Raw genomic sequence first — 16,478 nt, forward strand, 5'->3', positions numbered from 1 at the left:
AGTGCAGGCGCGAGTGCGCTGCGATTAATGGACGTAGTAGAGTAGCAGTAGAACAGCAGTAGAACCAACATCAATTTGCATTGCATGATCTCCTTCGCAGACTTGGTTCCTCCTTGGAGCCGCGGCCGGTTCAAGGGCATCTGCCTGTCTGCTCTGTTCTTCTTTACACCTTCCATTCCCCATACGCGATCCTCCCGTCGACAATCGTGGCCATGACTTTGGTCTGGAGCATCTCGTCCTCATCCACAGTCATGAGGTCGTCGTCCCAGAGGACGGCGTCGAAACGCATGCCCCTTGTCAGGGAGCCGGTGTTGTTGGAGAAGGCGGCGTAGGCGGCTGCATGAGGAGTTAGCTTGCAAGTTTAAGAACGTCTAGCTAAATGGACATGCGGGGGAGAGGCGAGAACGCTTCACTAGCCAGGCGCCTTCATACTCACGATCAGCAGTGAATCCCCTCAACGCCTCGACGCGACTAAGCTTTTCCTCGGGGTACCACCCATTCTTGCCATGCGGTGATGTCCCGTCCTCTGCACGACGAGTGACAGCGGCGTAAAAGCCCTTGAGCGGGTGGGGCGACTCGACGGGGAAGTCTGATCCGAGGGCAATGCGGCCGCCATTGTTGATGTATGACCGCCACGCATATGCGCCCTTGATGCGCTCGGGGCCGAGGCGGTCTTCCGCATACCACATCTGGAGAGTTAGCTATCGGCTATGGGGACTTGGTCGCAGCTAGACAGAGCACCAGAAGTGGAAACAGCTACGGAATTTCCTCCACTCACATCACTGGTAGCGTGCGTTGGCTGGTAGCTGCCAATAATACCCATCTCAGCGGCGCGCTTAAGGTCCGGCAGGGTGAGGATCTGGGCGTGCTCGATACGCAACCTGCGCTCGCGACCGGCCGCCTTGTCCTTTCCGATTGCCGCTTCAAAGCCGTCGAGAACAACGTGGTTCGCACGGTCGCCAATGCAGTGGACGTTCTGACAGTCAGCACAGGGGCGCCCAGGTGTAACATCCCACAAGCCAAACTTACAACCTGCCACCCATCGTCATAGTATTTCTTGATCAGCGGCGCCCACTTTTCCTCTTCGGTGAGGAGGAAACCCTTCCATCCTGGTTGGTCGGAGTAGTCTTCGAGCAATGCGGCACCGCTGGATCCAAGGGCACCGTCGGAGACGAGCTTGACGCTCTGAAGGGTGAAGCGACCGTCTTGAAGGCCAGTCACACGCTCGACAGTGTCACCGCAGAATGTGGCACGGTCCACACACATGAGCATGGTGTAGAAGCGCATCTGGGTGTAAGCGTGGTCTGGAGGGAGGTGGCGGTAAGGCGGCGGCAACACCTTTTCAGCTGTAACGGCGAGTGCCTCAAAAACAGCCGTGATATAGCCCTAAGCTGCCCCTCTCACTCACAGAAAGCTTGCCATGGTTGGCCATCTTCTTGAAGAAGTCGAGATCCTTTGGGTTCTGCCCAGCGTCATGAACGCCTGTAAGACCCAGCGCGAGGGCATCACGCGTCATTATATTGAGTGCCATCTCCCGAATCTCGTCGGTAACTTCTGGGAGAACTGGGTTGATGTGCCAGCGCATAGCATTGTCAATGAAGACGCCTGTCGCCTCACCATTCTCGTCGCGGACGACTTTACCGCCTTCCTCGTCCTTGTCAGGCAGCTTGCCGATCTTGGCCAGAACGATTGGCGAGACCCATGCCGCGTGGACGTCGACGCGGTACAGGACAATTGGGCGGCCACGGAGGAGTGGGGAGGTGTCGAAATCAGCCTAAGAGCGCGTCAGCTGGCATTTCAATCGTGTAGCTCACTGCCGTGGGGAATTCCTTGACAGGCCACTTTGTCTCGTCCCAACCCATGCCCGTGATCCAGTCGTCAGGCCCACCACCGGGGTGAGCCTTGACGTAGTCTTCCAGAACAGAGATGACCTCGGCAACGCTCTTGGTGCCTACAAGAGGGAGTTGACGGGTATATCCATATTCGAGCGGGTGGGTGTGTGAATCGGTAAAGCCGGGAGTCACAGTGTGGCCTGGAGGAAGATAGACAATTGTAATGCCACCAGCTTTGCGGATGTGGTCCGGGGATCCCTCGACCGCGCCGACGTTTCCTTTACCCTTCTCTCCCCACACGCGACGGACGTGCGCAAGGCTGCCGGTGTCGACCACCTCTTTACCGCCAACAACGACACACTCCACCGCGCCGGACCCTCCGCCAACGTCTGCCGGGACAGTGTACACCTTCTTGCCGTCCTTGGAGCAGACAGCGTACCATTCCGGAAGAGGTTTACCGCCCTTCAGATTGTCAACAGTGTAGCTGTTCTTGCTTTTGAGAAAGCTCTGCCTCTGCCCATAGACAATCATGCACGCGAGGATGACGAGGGAGAGGGCGATATGGACACTACGTGTCGGTCGGGCTGGAGGACGAGCCGCGCGTTGATACCGCGACCCAGAGGCGGATGCTGGGCCATCGCATCCTGGCGGTGGGGCTGCTGCCTTGCGCTGGCGCACTGCAGACATGGTGATAATGGAGAACGAACGGGTGGGCTATAGCTCAAGCGCGGAAATCAAGATGAAGTCATCACGGGTTCGCCCGGTCGCACAACTTTCCCACGGTACACATGGTGGTCAATTTGATCCCGCCGCTGACTCCGGTCCAACAACCTTCCCCCTGCGGCCGCGTAGCCCAACACTAACCTTCCCTCGCTCTCCACATCTCTCTACACCCCATCCATCAGCAATGTCCGACTTTGACCACGACCTCTACGGCGACCTCGACCTCGAGGACCTCGACGCCACCCAGCTCGACGAGGAGCTTGTCGACCCCGACCTTGAGCCCAAGCAGGAACCCGCCTCGGCCGCAGGTGCGACTGAGTCCGCCGCGCCCGCTCCATCCTCGTCTTCGGCCCAGACCCACGCCCCACCAGCAGACAACTACTCCCACACCGCGTCCAACCACGTCGGCAGCTCCAGCGCTGGCGGTATGGGTATGGGTGGCGGTGCCGGAGGTGCTCCCGGTGGTGGTATGGGTGGACGCGGCGACTTTGGCCACGGCGGCATGGGCGGTGGATCGCGCGACTTTGGTCACGACGGAATGGGCGACAGGATCAAGCCCAGCGACATGCCGGACGAGGGGTTAGTGTTCTTTCCTTTGTTGTGTGTTGTTTCTTCTTGTCGTGTTTCGTGTATCCCGAGTTTTGTGGGAAACAAAGAGAGTAGCTGTTGTGACGGCCATTGGGGCCTTATTGGTAGTCGCATAGCGACAGTAGGTGATAGCCACCGTGTAGACGGGCGTGGGCCGCTAGGTAGGCAAAGGCCCCGCCCACCTGTAGAGATACTCAATACCTCGCTTGAAACTGTACACTGATACCCTATCTTCTACCTCTCGTTACACCTGTTTTCTGCATGTTACCACACACACCAATACGGATTCCCCCGGACACGCACACACGGCCCACCCTACCTCGTCATGATGCCTGACCTTCCTCGCACGTTCAACAATACAGCAAGATGTTCATTGGCGGCCTCAACTGGGAGACCACAGACGGTTAGTTTTGGAATAAGAGACAGAGAAGAGAACACTTTTACTGAGCTGCAAGACGGCCTGAGAAACTACTTTACCCAGTTTGGCGACATTGACCAGTGCACCATTATGCGCGACCCCACCGGCCGCTCGCGTGGCTTTGCGTTCCTTACCTTCAAGGAAGTCAAGTCGGTCCACCGCGTCCTCGAGCAGGACCACCAGCTCGACGGCAAGATGGTGAGTTAGGCATCTCATTTACACTCCTAACTCGTTCGCCAGATCGACCCCAAGCGTGCCATCCCTCGCGCCGAGCACGAGCGTACCGCCAAGGTCTTTGTCGGCGGGCTCGCGCCTAGTGTCACTTCCGAGTCGCTCAAGATCTTCCTCCAGCAGTTCGGCAAGGTCATGGACGCGACTGTCATGTTTGACCGTCTGAACGGCCGCTCGAAGGGTTTCGCTTTTGCGACGTTTGCCGACGAGTCGGGCGTCGACAATGCCATGGGCCACTCGGGCATCGAGCTCGAGGGACGCCAGGTGAGTTCCAAAAACGCACAGCGAGAGCTATACTAACTCTTCGTCAGATCGAGATCAAGAAGGCCCAGCCCCGCGGTGCCGGGACCCAGGTCAAGAGCTTCAACGCTCCCGGCGGCGCCCGTACCTCTGGCTTCAACCCCACGTCGCAAATGGGCTTTGGCATGTTCGACCCCTCGGCAATGGCCATGATGTACCAGAACATGCTCAAGGGATCTGGCGGCGGTGGCGGCGGCGGCAATGCTGCGGCCAGCGGAGGCATGGGTGTTGACCCCAACGCCATGGCCATGATGTACCAGAACATGATGAAGGGTGAGTCCAAACAACGCTAGTATTTTGCCGTCCGATAGCTGATCACCTACTTCAGGCATGGGCATGAACCAAGCTCCCGCCATCAACCCCAACATGGCCCGCGGCAATGCGATGGGCATGGGCGGCGGCATGATGGGCGGCGGCATGGGCATGGGTGGTATGGGTATGATGGGTGGTATGGGTGGTATGGGAGGCATGGGAGGTATGGGCATGGGCATGGGCGGCATGGGTATGGGCATGGGCGGCATGGGCAACATGGGTGGCATGGGTGGCATGGGCATGGCTGGCGGCGGCGGTATGGGCGGTCGCGGCGGTCGCCAGGTGCCCAACGCGCCTCGCGGCCCCGCGGCGATGCGCAACCCCGGCGGACCAAGCGGTATGGCCCAGCCCATGGCCCAGGACGGCTCTGGCAACGGCAACGGCGCAGCTGGTGGCTCGGGATCCGGACCCCAGCGTTACTCGACGCAGGGTCAGCAGCGCGCCAAGCCTTACTAGATGGCGTCCCCGACACCACCTGTCCCAGCCTCTTCACCGACGACGACAATTATCACTGTCTTTATGAGGTCCTGAGAACCCTTGTCCCACATGTGTCTCGTCTCGAAGTACTCCCAAGACATTCTCAATCCTGCAAGAAACAAAGGAAGCCAACCGACTTTCCCCCACCACTATCAAACCAAGACTTAAACAAACACCACCACACCATACTCGGGGCGGCGGCGAAACCCCAAGCGCGCATCTGTGTCCATGCCCATTATCCCGCATGACCAGTCTACTGCAGTTATTGTATGCACCAGTGACCTATACCCACGCGAAGCAGATTGTGATTAGGCACAGTTGCGAGTTCCATCGGATCAGCCAGCTAACGTAAGTTATTGCACTAATCGGGAATGTAAACAAACACTTCCCACCGCGCCATGGTAAGCATGAGCATGTAGCCTTTGGTGCACGCACGAAACCATGGTGCATTACTCTAGTGCAGTACAAGGTGATATAAGAAGAAGACGTAAAAGGAAAAAGAGGACACCCTCATAGACAAGTACAGATTACTGCTCCTCCGTTTCTCCTGATTCTCCCGTTTCGGGCCAGGGGAGTCTGGGACCTGGCCCGAGCCATCGGGTTCATGTCCCGTGTCCTCTACAAGCGGTGACCTGGAACAACGGCGAAGATGACGGTGAAGACTGCCGTGAGGAAGATGACGAGACACTCGATCCACAGGGCACGAAGGAGGAGGAGTTTGCGGACATAGGTCTCGCGAACCGTGATGAGTCGGAACGGTGTGGTTTCCGACTGGAAGAAGAGGGCGAACAATGGTGACAGCTGGTAGTATGCTGCAAGGAGGAAATTAAAGGCGAAGAAGAAAGGGAGGATGACCCAGAGACGCGTGAGGCGCGGCTTCCAGTCGAGGAAGATGAGGGTGAATGCGAGGACAAACGCGCCCCACAGAATCACCAGGCCGAGGATGAGGCGGACAAGGGCAGAGGTTTGAGTGAGGTTACCGAACGCCTTGGCGCGGAGGAAGCGCGGGAACGCGTCCTGCTCGAGCGCACGGAAGATGTACAGTTTTTGGGCATGGAACAGGTCCGGGATAAGGGGTGAAGTCTTGGTCTCGGTCGACACGGGAAAGTTGGTCAACCGCAACGCGGGAGGGAGGTAGATTTCGCGCTCGGCGCCGGGTAAGAGGTATCTCAGGTAGATGCGCTCGGCGCTCTCGACAAGTGCGTGCTTTTCAATGGCGCGGTCGCGGGCAAACACGGTCGGTGCGCGCTGGGCGCTCTTGCGGTTTGTGGACCAGCGCATACTGGCGCCGCTCGAGCTACGGTTGGCGTTCTGGCCAAACTCGGACCCAGCTAACGACGGCGCGCTGCCAAGGAAGGGAGAAGTGTGCTGCTGCTGGTGCTCTGGGTCGGTGCTGCGGTATGAGTCGTGTCGGTACGAGTCATGACGATAGGACGAGGGAGCGTGCTGGCTGCTTCCCGGGGCGACGAGCTCGGATGAGCGGCGCGCGGGAGGAACGCTCGAGGTTGTCTGGCTGTGGCGGGGGATGTGTTCGCCCGACCCTGTCAAGTCGAGCATGGGGGTCATGTACGATCCGTTCTGGCGCGCATACGCCGCAAAATCGGGCCAGTCCTCGTCAACACTTCGTCCTGAGCGTTTCAAATCTTTGAAATACGCCTTGCACAGGTTCTCATGTTGCTGAACGTCGAGCCAAAAATCGAGCGCATCCTCGGAACTCTCACGCTGGAGAAAGATCTGTGTAGAGGGTCCATGTCAGCAACAGGATTCTGTGGGAGTGGACAAGGACGCGATGCAAAACACGTCGAGGTGTGCGCGAGCGCGCCAGTGTGTGACCGCCGCAAGGGGAGGCGTAGTGATCGGGCCAGTGACGGTTTCTGCATCAAACCCGCTCAGGCCCTTTCCCCCGCGCAGCGACGTCGCACCGCTTCTTGACACGCACGTAGAAGCAGAAGAGGTCGAGTGGTGGACGTGTTCGCCTGTCGAGGACTTCTTGCAAGGTTGGCAGGCGCTTGAGGTTGAGGTATCGCGAGGTGGTGTTGCGCTTCCTGGTCGCAGGGGTCTGAGCGGCAGCCGCTCCCGCGACGTCCTTCTCGCTCATGTCCATTGTTCACGAGGTCGAAGCGGGGGGAGCGAACGGAGGGGATGGGGGAAAGGGAGGGTGTAATTGGCGCCTTGAGGGATGCGCAGGAGGCGAGTGGAGTACAGGAAGGACAGTGGATGGAGGATGAGGAAGAGGATGCGAGATGATTGTGGCTGTTGTAACAAGTCAGTCTGTGGTCTCGTCTGTTGCCCCTGTTGCCGTACCGCGCTGCTCGTTCTTGCCCTTCCTGGGTGGCGGGTGCAGGTGGCGGGGAGGGACGGTACGAGGACGGGAGTATTTCCACGTGCGGTAATGGGATAAAATCAGCGTAATTATATTCCCCTCCACGCGGGATTATGTAATTAGCGCCGACCCAGCCCAAATGGTGCGAGCGGACGACCCAGCCGCCCCCTCGCACCGATTCAGAAACACTATTTACTCTCTTCCCCCCCCCCGTTCTTCGAATCAACCAGTCCTTCCAACCCCATCCATCGCATCGCGCCTCGCAGCTCGTGCGATCCCCCCCTCTGCTTCTCACAGCGAGGGCACGACGCCGAACTACGAACACGAGGCCGACCGGCGCAGGGCTGTAGGCGCGCCCGCCGTCGGAGGACTGGATTAATACCACACCACCAGCTTCTTGATCGCGGCTCCGTCGCATCGAGTTTCGCTGTCTCCTTCTACTCGAAAGTCAGAGGGAAAAAGAAAACACTTCTTCGTTTGATCCCCTCCCGGGTTGATATCCTAGGACAGGAGAGCACCGCGTTGCTCGCGACCCTGTCACCATGTTCTTCCTTGTTGGTTCATCACCACTGGTAGACATTGAACGCTGACACGTCTCCTTTCCATCCATCCCCCTTCATTTTCTACTACCCACCCCCTTCTCTAACAACAGCGCCAACTCACGCACACGATCCTCCTCCACCCTTCCTACTTTGGCGCCCAGCTCGAAGACTACCTCCGCCAAAAGTTGTACGAGGATGTCGAGGGCACGTGCAGCGGAAAGTATGGGTGAGTCTTGTTTTGTTTCTCCATTGTTCCTTTTTGTCTGACAGTCTCCAGCTACATCATCTCCGTTGTGACGATCAACGACATTGGCGAGGGCAAGATCATGCCCGGTACAGGGCAGGCGCGCTTCAAGTGTTCCTACACTGCTATTGTCATGAAGCCCTTCAAGGGCGAGGTCGTCGACGGCAAGGTCGTCAATGTGAATAAGGTGAGCTTTTTTGTTCGGCGACGAACCCAGCTGACGAATCCAGATGGGCTTTTTCGCAATGGTCGGTCCCCTCCAGGTCTTTGTGTCGTCTCACGTGAGTGTCTTTCCAATCCTCCAAACCCACCCCATCCATCCACCCACTCTTGTGATGAAAAAAAAGCATAGGGACATCATGACCATTTTAAATGGAATGTTGAGTATGCCGGGAGATCTTGTAGTAATTGATCGTTTTTATCTGAAACCACCCCTCTATCCTTCACTTTCTATCGAAATGAGGAAGACCATGAGCTGACAAAAGCCCTACAGCTCGTGCACGCCGACATGAAGTTTGACCCGAACGCAAGCCCCCAGTGCTACCGGTCAAACGACGAGGTCATCCAGAGGGACACGTGTGTTCGCATGGAGATTGTCGGCTGCCGCATAGAGGCCAACGACATCTTCGCCATTGGAACCATCAAGAAAGACTTTATGGGCCAGATTCAAGATTAAGACAATCCACACTTTTAGACGACAAACCACCATCACTGTGTCAGGTTTTAGACTAGCACATTTGTATACCCCTTCATCGAGTACCACACCGACAACGTGTCGTGTCCATTGGGGTTTATTAGCAGAGCAGAAGAGAAGAAACATAAATAAAATGTCGAAAATGTATCGTGTTTGCAGATCCAAATGTCATGTGGGCCGTACGCGACTGTTACTGAACCTCCAGCGGCCGCGGGCTGTACCGTTGCGACAGAGTAGTGATCTCTCTGCAGCACCCGGACCCCTATGGGGGCCACCGCCAATGACATGTGTTGTCAAGCTGGTGCCCCCATGGCCGCATCCCCGGCTGTCATTGTCGTCCTGATGCTGCCAGGTAAAGAACAGCGCCGTATCTCCGTTGGGCGCTACAAACCCACTACCGCCACCGAGCCACTGGCCACTGGTCAGGTGCCTGCCGTCGACGCTCGGTGATGAATGGAGGCCGCAAGACAGCTGGCACAAGGCGTCTGGGCCCGATGAAGAGGTTGCCGGTGATTACCGTATGCGGGGCGTCTGCGCCACGATATGTATTGTTCGACGTCGGCTTTGTCTGTCTAGTGCCCACCTTTGATGCAATGCCTCAGTGGCGGGCTTGTACCTCGACGTGGGCCTCCGGGTGAACGTGGAGTTGGACAACGGCGAGCAAAGTCTTGGCGTGGCCATAATCGGTGCTCGTGTGCATGCGCAGTTGTGTGATTGTTTCCAGCCTTTGGTCGAGCACATTGACGATCTGGCGGCAGGGTCGAGCGTGGTGAATGAGGCTTTGGCTATCAGTTGAGCAGGGCATTCAGCACAGCACACACACACAACTGGGATGCCATAGCAATGCGTCCCAATGTATGCCTTGTTGAGGTGGCGGACATCGGTCGCAGTCAAAGGTAGTCTTTGAGGGACAATTCCTGATCAGCTGACCGCCAGTTAGCCACAACCGCCACCCCCGTCCACACAATAACGACCTGCGCTGTCCAACTTTATACCGCAAATCAGGTCGTCTGCCATGCCAGGAACCCGGTTGATCTGGATCACCTTTTGACCGTTTGACAAGGCGAGGCCGGCCAAGGCAGCAACAGGCATGTGGCCATGGGGACGATCCATGACGTCAGAATCGCCAGCTTCAATGGGCCCGGCTAGATCGTCATGTTGATGGACCAGGCGGAACGGAACGTCGTCAGTCATTCACACACGCCCAGAGGCCAGAACAATCTACCAGCGGCCAGCTACTGGGCGGGCCGTCATTTGGTCGGATGAGAGCCACCAGTATAAAAAGGCCTAGTCACCGCAACGCCTTCGCCTAGTCTCACTCTTCACCTCTCAACCCACTGTTCCCACCCAACACATCTAGCACCATGTCCAACAACCAGGCCAGTGAGTCTTTCTCGGGAGGATGCTGTTTGTCGCTCGGGATCAACAGACGCTGACCGCGACTCTGCAGTCACTGTCTCGTTCAAGTCCATGGAGTGGACCGAGAAGCCTGTCCAGGCGTTCCAGGACCTGAAGCACAACCACGCCTCTGCCAACATCACCTTTGGCGGCAAGGACATGAAGGGCAAGGGTCTGTCGTCATATGTTCTGTGAGTAGCCTCCCAGCCGGCCTCTCCTCTGTCACCCACGCTGACGGGCCGTACAGGACGTACAACGCCGACGGCGAGGGCTACAAGAACTCGTTCACCTACGACGGCCAGATCATCTTTGAAGGCACCATCTCGGGCAAGTCGGGCGCCATTGTCATCCGCGAGCGCGGTGCGGCCAAGAACGGCGTCATCAACGCCAACTGGGTCTTTGCCCCCGAGACTGGATCAGGCGAGCTGCAGGACCTCGCTGGTGAGGGCGAGTACACCATGAAGCTCGGTGGTGGGAACGCCGCCCCTGAAACCCAGGCAAACCTCGTCCTTTCGTGGCCTTGAAAGGGAGGTGTGGAAGAAGGGAGAAGGGAAGAGAAGTAAAGGCGCAGTGCTGCTATGACGGATGTACTGGTCAAAACTCGGAACTGGGAGCGAGCGTACTGGCACGGCTCGGTTACTAACAGGTGCTCACAAGGGTGACATGTCGCTCCCGTCGTTGCCAACACCCCGTGGGGCCGGTGGCGTACGACTGGAATAGTGGAGGTCATGTCACAGACTGGCAGGTCACCACTCGCTGATGACAGCACTCAGGAGCCCTTGCAAGGCGAGTTTCTTACACGCTGGGGAGACCCGACCTGGTCACACGACCCAACCTCCCCCCTCCGTGGGACATCGCCGTCATAGGGACCGCCCATCCTCCTCTACAGACGCCTCGCGTCCGTCAGCATTCTCAAACCCGTCCTCGATCCCACTCCCTTGTTCCCACCTTGACCCCGCTAACAGACACTCTCCCAGCACCCCCCGCACACACCAAAAACGAATACACAGTCCTCGGAAGAGGACCATCGACAATGACCTGATTCGAACAGATGCTCCCGAAGGAAATTGATTTCTAGTCAATCGCGTTAACCACTCCGCCACATTGCCCGCGATGCTTGTTCTCCTGATGCAGGGCTACGGATCCATGCAAGAATGGACGCTCTGCATGCATTGGATGGCGAGTAATGGACGGTTTTGTCGGAGGAACGGGGTGTCGGAAGGAGATGGTGAAGTAGGTGCCACACGGCGATCTGTGTGGGTTGGAATTTGGATCCGCGGGGGGATTGCCCCGACATTGCTCTCCCCAAGTGTACGTGGGTCGCGCCGTTCACCTGTACGCAGCGCAGCTGCGTACAGGTGAACGGCGTACTGGAGCTGCAGAGCATGAGCTGGAGGGTACCACACCACGGATCACGGATGGAGGGTGTCACAGTGCCATTGACACTTGCGGACATTTCTGCCCAGTGTGGCGGCAGACCAAAAACCAACTATGAGGCGGTCGAATTCCCATGTTAGGGCTATAATGCGTTTCTGCAGTGTCGCCGGTCGGAACTCACCGTCATACGCATCGGTTGAGCGCGGTTGACTCACCGCGAGCTATGAGTGAATGGCATTTGCTCACAAACACACCATCCATCGTTCATCCTCATCGTTCATCCTCACCATCCATCTCTCATTTTCCCACCCACTCTCACTCTCCCACCCACTCTCATTCCCCTCCCATTTCCCCCCGCACCATGCCACCCAGGCGCGATCCCCTACCACTGGGGTTCGATGTGAGCGTGACTACGCTGAACCATCACTGACTCTTCAGTTTGTCACAAACGGCGGTGATAGAGACTTGGACCACGCGGCCTACTTGTTCCAGCGGGCAACCAAGCTGCACAGGGATAAAAAGTACGAAGAGGCCGCCCGGGTGTTCAACCAAGTACGTTTACGGTGTTGATGCTGTGCTAATGTGCCAGTCCTACACCTATGGCCACTGGAAGTATGAGGTGATCCTCGCCCTCTGCAAGACCCTAATTCAACTCGCTCCCGCAAGCGTGTCGGCAGCGTACAGCAACATGCAGCACCTGTGCAAACTATATGAACACCGATGCGAGGTACGCAGACCGTCTCAAGCCTCGGTTCCCTATCGCTAACACGTTATAGCCCTGGACACTGCTGGCGAGGATCCTCCTGATGCTCGACAAGCCCGGTCTCGCCCTGCGTGCCCTCAACTCTGCCGAGATGCTTGTCAGCGATGTCAACAACGAGCATCAAATTGACAACGAGCACGAAATCATCGTTCTCCGTACGCTCGTCGACGCCACCGTTCCCCAGGCAAAAGGGTTCGTGAACCTTCCTGCGGACATTGTCATCGCCGTCGGCCGTGCGGGCTTGTCCTCGGACCCCGAATTTGTGGTCCGCATGGCAGGTGTTTGTTCCGCTTGGCGTCTGGTGGTCCAAACCGCGCCCGTCCTCTGGTCGCGTCTTAAACTCGGTCCCAGCCAATCCGTCCTCAAGCTTGGCAACTGGTTGGCCAAAAGTCAGGGAAATATCGTGTCCTTGCACCTAGTCGACTTCAAGTCATTCTCAGCGGCCCAAAAAAAGACGGTCGGGACAAGTCTGTCCGACACGATCAAGGGCCTGCGCTCTCTCGAGACCGATTTCGTTTCAGTGGCCTGGCATCACAAGTTCTGCAACCTGCAACACTTGGCTGGCAAGGGCCTTCGCCTAGAAACCTTGTTCCACCCGTCGAGTCGCAGCCTCAAGAAACTTGAAGCCTCGATTAACATTGACACCGCCGAAACGCGTCTCTGGGCTCCGTTCGTTTCCGACCTGGAGTTGTTCGACGGCTCATGTGTGGGTGACACTGCCAAGTTTCTGCAGCAAACCCCAAAACTCAACTGGCTTCGTCTGTCGAAGGGGACCATTGAACATGCAGTTACGCTGCCGGCGCTTCGGCATCTAGAGCTCGAACGTAAAGACCTGTTGGAGTTGATCAACGCTCCGAACCTGCACCATCTGAGTGCGGAGTACACCGACTTCATAAAGGCTCCCCGACTGCGCATTACGAAAGCCCAACTCGTATCGCTCACCCTGACAACGGTCCAATCTACGGCCCCATCCATTTTGGAACAGTTGCGTCCGCTGGAGGCCCTCATTCACCTCAATCTGGATTTCTACGACAACAAGCGTCCCTGCAAGAGGTCGACTGGTGACGGCCTGCTCGAAGGCCTCATGGTCAAGGATGGCACAGGCACTTTCATCCTCCCGAAACTTTTGACACTTTCTCTGGGCGGAATTGAGGTTAGCGACGATCTCCTGCTTGCCATGGTCACGATTCGCACCCAAAGCTCGGAAAGCGTCGCAAAACTCGTTTGGGTCGAGTACTTTCACTACGACTATGTCAAAAATGACCGGGTCAAGCCACCTCTGAAAAGCACTACTGTCACTGCGCTCAAGTTGCTGCTCCCCTATTTTGGACATGACATAACCGACATTCCCAATCCCGAGGACGCGGTCAGCATCCTCGCCGAAAGGGCAGCAGCCAAAGCATCAGCTGTGGCAGGCGAGGGGGGCGAGCAGATGGCAGGAGAAAGCAAACGCAAGGGTGGAGAAGACAACCTCGAACCTGGGGCGGACGCTAAGCGGGCCAAGGTGTGAGATGGAGGATGACCTGTAAATTATTAGCAGTATGTACGAAGAGGAGTTTTGGTCAACGTAATGCCATTTCCGCGAGGAAACATTGCCCCACTGCCACACCGTCCCCACAGGGATGCCTCGAACTGACGCGCTGATGCGAAATGACGACAGCTGATGCGGCGTCGGATGCGCAGGTGCACAGGGATCGCAAATTCGCCAGGTGACAGCGCTGGATCCGATGAGTCTGGCAGCTGATGCCTGCTTCGGATGCACACAGGCTGGAAAGCCACACACAGAACCCGTACACAGGTTCAGGCGGGTGGGCGTATGCACTGTGAATCCGATGCTTCACACGCACGCAGACGCACATACAGCAGGTCAGTAGGTCAAGCGAAAAGCAACCCCAGTCTCACTCTCACACTCTCACCCATCCCTTCTCATCATGCCACCACGCCGTCGTTATCTGGACCTGGTTGGATACGACCCAGGAGAAGAGAGGGAAGTCGAGACGGTTGACGAGGTGAGTACCCCAGCTGGATCACCTTTTTGTGGAGCTGAAGCCAGTCACAGCGCAAGCCCGCTGTTCACCCCAACTATTTGCAAGACAGCCGGAAAGCAAGGCTCCATTTTGTGCGTGGAGCCAGGCTCCACCGGGACGGGGAGTACATGAAAGCTGCCAAGGCCTTCAACGAGGTACGTTTAGTCAGTGCTGCAGATCGAATCCTGACTGAAAAAGGCTTATTCGTTTGGATATGCATCCCGCGAGGCGAAAATGGCTCTGTGCAAGTCACTGCTGCACCTCGAAGAAAGGAACGTCAAGGCAGCGAGGCGCCACATGACCAACGTATGCAAAGTCAATCCTGCAAGGCCCGAGGTATGTGCCAATCGACAAGTAGAATGTCACTAATTCGTTACAGTGCTGGTTACTTCTGGCGGAGCTCTACCTGGCCGAAGGCAGGCCCGGAACCGCTCGACGTACCCTCATCACCGCAGACCCCTTCTGTATCACCCCAGACATGAAGACCAAACATGCTCGCCTGGAAGCCTTGCTCCCGGCGGGCATGCACAGCCTTATCCAGACGGGCTGGGCCACTCTTCCAGTCGAGTTGCTTGTCAACATTGGCGAATTCGCCTTGGCGGCCAACCCCGACTATGTCATCACCATGGGACGTGTATGTTCGACGTGGCGCCGTGTGGCTTTCGGCTCTCCTATTCTCTGGTCGCGCCTCGACCTCACAGTGGACCATCCGGTGGCCAAAATGAAGAAGTGGCTCGAGTTCAGCAAGCAGTCAATCTTGGAACTCCGCGTTCCTTCGTTTGAGTACTACCGGCCCGTATTGTGGACCGAGGCGAAGCAGGCCAAATGGGAGGCCACGTGTGAGGCCATCACCACCGATCTTCTTCCTGTACTCGAGAACGTGCACAGTGTCTACATCAACAAGCTTCCGGGTCTCTGGCGAGGCATGTTCGGTCAGCTTCAACACTTTGAGCAACCCGGTGGCACAGGAGAGCCTCTGATCATTGCTTGGATCACGGGCGGCATAGATGAAAGTCACCCAACGCTGAGGTCCATCGTGGCCGACATCGACCTTTCTAGTTCTAAAGATCTTCCTCAAGGGTCTGCCCGTTTAGGCGCTCTTGAGACATTCCAAGGCGTAGTTTGGAGTGTCTGCGAGTTCCTCCGCGAGTGCTCCAAAGTCAAGGTACTCAAGATAGTGGATTGGAACGAGAAGGGAAACGAAGTTGGCAGTATCCACCTGCCCAATCTCCAAGTGTTGGGCTTTGAATATGACGCGAAGCTTATGGACTACATCGATTCTCCGAACCCGGCCTCCCTCCAATGGCATGACATGCATTGCAGCGTCGATACGGATGGCCCTTTCACCCGGATGGCAGCCCGTCAAGGTCTATCCAACCTGGTGTCTCTTTCGATGTGTGGTGCCCCATTGAATGCGGCGCTGGTCATCAAACACTTGCCCGACCTGGACAACCTCCAACACCTCCACATCGGAGGATGGCTTACCTATTTGGTCGCCGACCTGACCATCGACCCCGCCACGCTTCTCCTTCCCAACTTGAGGGCATTGTCAATACAGGGTATTGACATCGCCAGCGACCGTCTGCTGTCCATAGTTGAAAGCCGCACCACTCGCCGCCCACACGGGGTCGCCCAGCTGCTGTGGCTCGCCTTCAATCCCGGCTCCCATGCACTGCCATTCCAGACATTCCACCAGGAAACGGACTACCAGCTCAAGACTCTCCTTCAGTATTACGGGTGGGACAAGGACAATCTCCGTGACCCCCTGGCCGTGTTGAACGAGAACAACACCACGTTGCCAGCATCGGAACAAGTATCCTCCCTTGTCGAACTGCAGGATGCCGCAAAACATGACACCGAAAAGCCGGAGCGAAACGAACGTGAAGAGTGGCTGGTTGCCATGATCAGTAAACATGACTTGGACGTGGACGCCAGTGGGAGACGTGTCCTCCCTGATGGGTCGGGTCGGCTCGTGGTTGCCGCTGGAAAACTTCACCGGCTCTATGACCTGTCCGAGCAATGGTGCCATGAGAGATTCAATAAAAGTATGGGGGAGGAACTGAGCCTATGGGAGTCGGACTAGGGGTATTGATTTTCCTTCTCTCATGCCACAACATTCATGTGTCCACCCCCTCGTAGGAAGGAGGCTGCTTTGGACGGCATGTTGCAGTAACTGCGCTTCGCGATCGAGGGCCCCTGCAAGGGCCAGCGTGTTTCCTTGTCGTCATG

At 57.1% G+C, this 16,478-nt stretch overlaps 7 protein-coding genes and 1 non-coding gene across 8 annotated transcripts; 5 read left to right on the plus strand and 3 right to left on the minus strand.

The window, feature by feature from the left end:
• Positions 1–163: 163 nt before the first annotated feature.
• Positions 164–2,519, minus strand: EHS24_000818 (uncharacterized protein; the record flags this gene model as incomplete). The annotated part of the gene is made up of 6 exons (XM_028616635.1): positions 164–336; positions 437–689; positions 779–976; positions 1,030–1,362; positions 1,409–1,774; positions 1,815–2,519. 6 exons carry the CDS (start codon positions 2,517–2,519, stop codon positions 164–166), a joined length of 2,028 nt encoding a protein of 675 aa, XP_028480492.1.
• Positions 2,520–2,739: 220 nt separating this feature from the next.
• On the plus strand, positions 2,740–4,860 carry EHS24_000819 (uncharacterized protein; the record flags this gene model as incomplete). The annotated part of the gene is made up of 6 exons (XM_028616636.1): positions 2,740–3,134; positions 3,506–3,546; positions 3,599–3,759; positions 3,802–4,056; positions 4,104–4,365; positions 4,421–4,860. 6 exons carry the CDS (start codon positions 2,740–2,742, stop codon positions 4,858–4,860), a joined length of 1,554 nt encoding a protein of 517 aa, XP_028480493.1.
• A 639-nt stretch (positions 4,861–5,499) lies between these two features.
• RAX1 (Bud site selection protein, Revert to axial protein 1) lies at positions 5,500–6,985 on the minus strand (the record flags this gene model as incomplete). Its single annotated transcript, XM_028616637.1, has 2 exons — positions 5,500–6,615; positions 6,821–6,985. The coding sequence occupies 2 exons, from the start codon at positions 6,983–6,985 to the stop codon at positions 5,500–5,502; spliced, it is 1,281 nt and encodes a 426-aa protein (XP_028480494.1).
• A 761-nt stretch (positions 6,986–7,746) lies between these two features.
• Positions 7,747–8,666, plus strand: RPB7 (DNA-directed RNA polymerase II subunit; the record flags this gene model as incomplete). The annotated part of the gene is made up of 5 exons (XM_028616638.1): positions 7,747–7,758; positions 7,857–7,972; positions 8,024–8,177; positions 8,221–8,271; positions 8,484–8,666. The coding sequence occupies 5 exons, from the start codon at positions 7,747–7,749 to the stop codon at positions 8,664–8,666; spliced, it is 516 nt and encodes a 171-aa protein (XP_028480495.1).
• A 1,382-nt stretch (positions 8,667–10,048) lies between these two features.
• Positions 10,049–10,606, plus strand: EHS24_000822 (uncharacterized protein; the record flags this gene model as incomplete). Its single annotated transcript, XM_028616639.1, has 3 exons — positions 10,049–10,067; positions 10,135–10,273; positions 10,330–10,606. 3 exons carry the CDS (start codon positions 10,049–10,051, stop codon positions 10,604–10,606), a joined length of 435 nt encoding a protein of 144 aa, XP_028480496.1.
• A 504-nt stretch (positions 10,607–11,110) lies between these two features.
• On the minus strand, positions 11,111–11,191 carry EHS24_000823. Its single transcript has one exon. It is a non-coding gene; the product is annotated as a tRNA-Ser (tRNA).
• Positions 11,192–11,820: 629 nt separating this feature from the next.
• EHS24_000824 (uncharacterized protein) lies at positions 11,821–13,732 on the plus strand (the record flags this gene model as incomplete). Its single annotated transcript, XM_028616640.1, has 4 exons — positions 11,821–11,859; positions 11,898–12,011; positions 12,049–12,186; positions 12,236–13,732. The coding sequence occupies 4 exons, from the start codon at positions 11,821–11,823 to the stop codon at positions 13,730–13,732; spliced, it is 1,788 nt and encodes a 595-aa protein (XP_028480497.1).
• Positions 13,733–14,153: 421 nt separating this feature from the next.
• On the plus strand, positions 14,154–16,332 carry EHS24_000825 (uncharacterized protein; the record flags this gene model as incomplete). The annotated part of the gene is made up of 4 exons (XM_028616641.1): positions 14,154–14,231; positions 14,282–14,404; positions 14,448–14,585; positions 14,629–16,332. 4 exons carry the CDS (start codon positions 14,154–14,156, stop codon positions 16,330–16,332), a joined length of 2,043 nt encoding a protein of 680 aa, XP_028480498.1.
• Positions 16,333–16,478: the final 146 nt, after the last annotated feature.

Source organism: Apiotrichum porosum, assembly GCF_003942205.1.
Source record: "Apiotrichum porosum strain DSM 27194 chromosome Unknown scaffold_1, whole genome shotgun sequence".
NCBI lineage: Eukaryota > Fungi > Basidiomycota > Tremellomycetes > Trichosporonales > Trichosporonaceae > Apiotrichum > Apiotrichum porosum.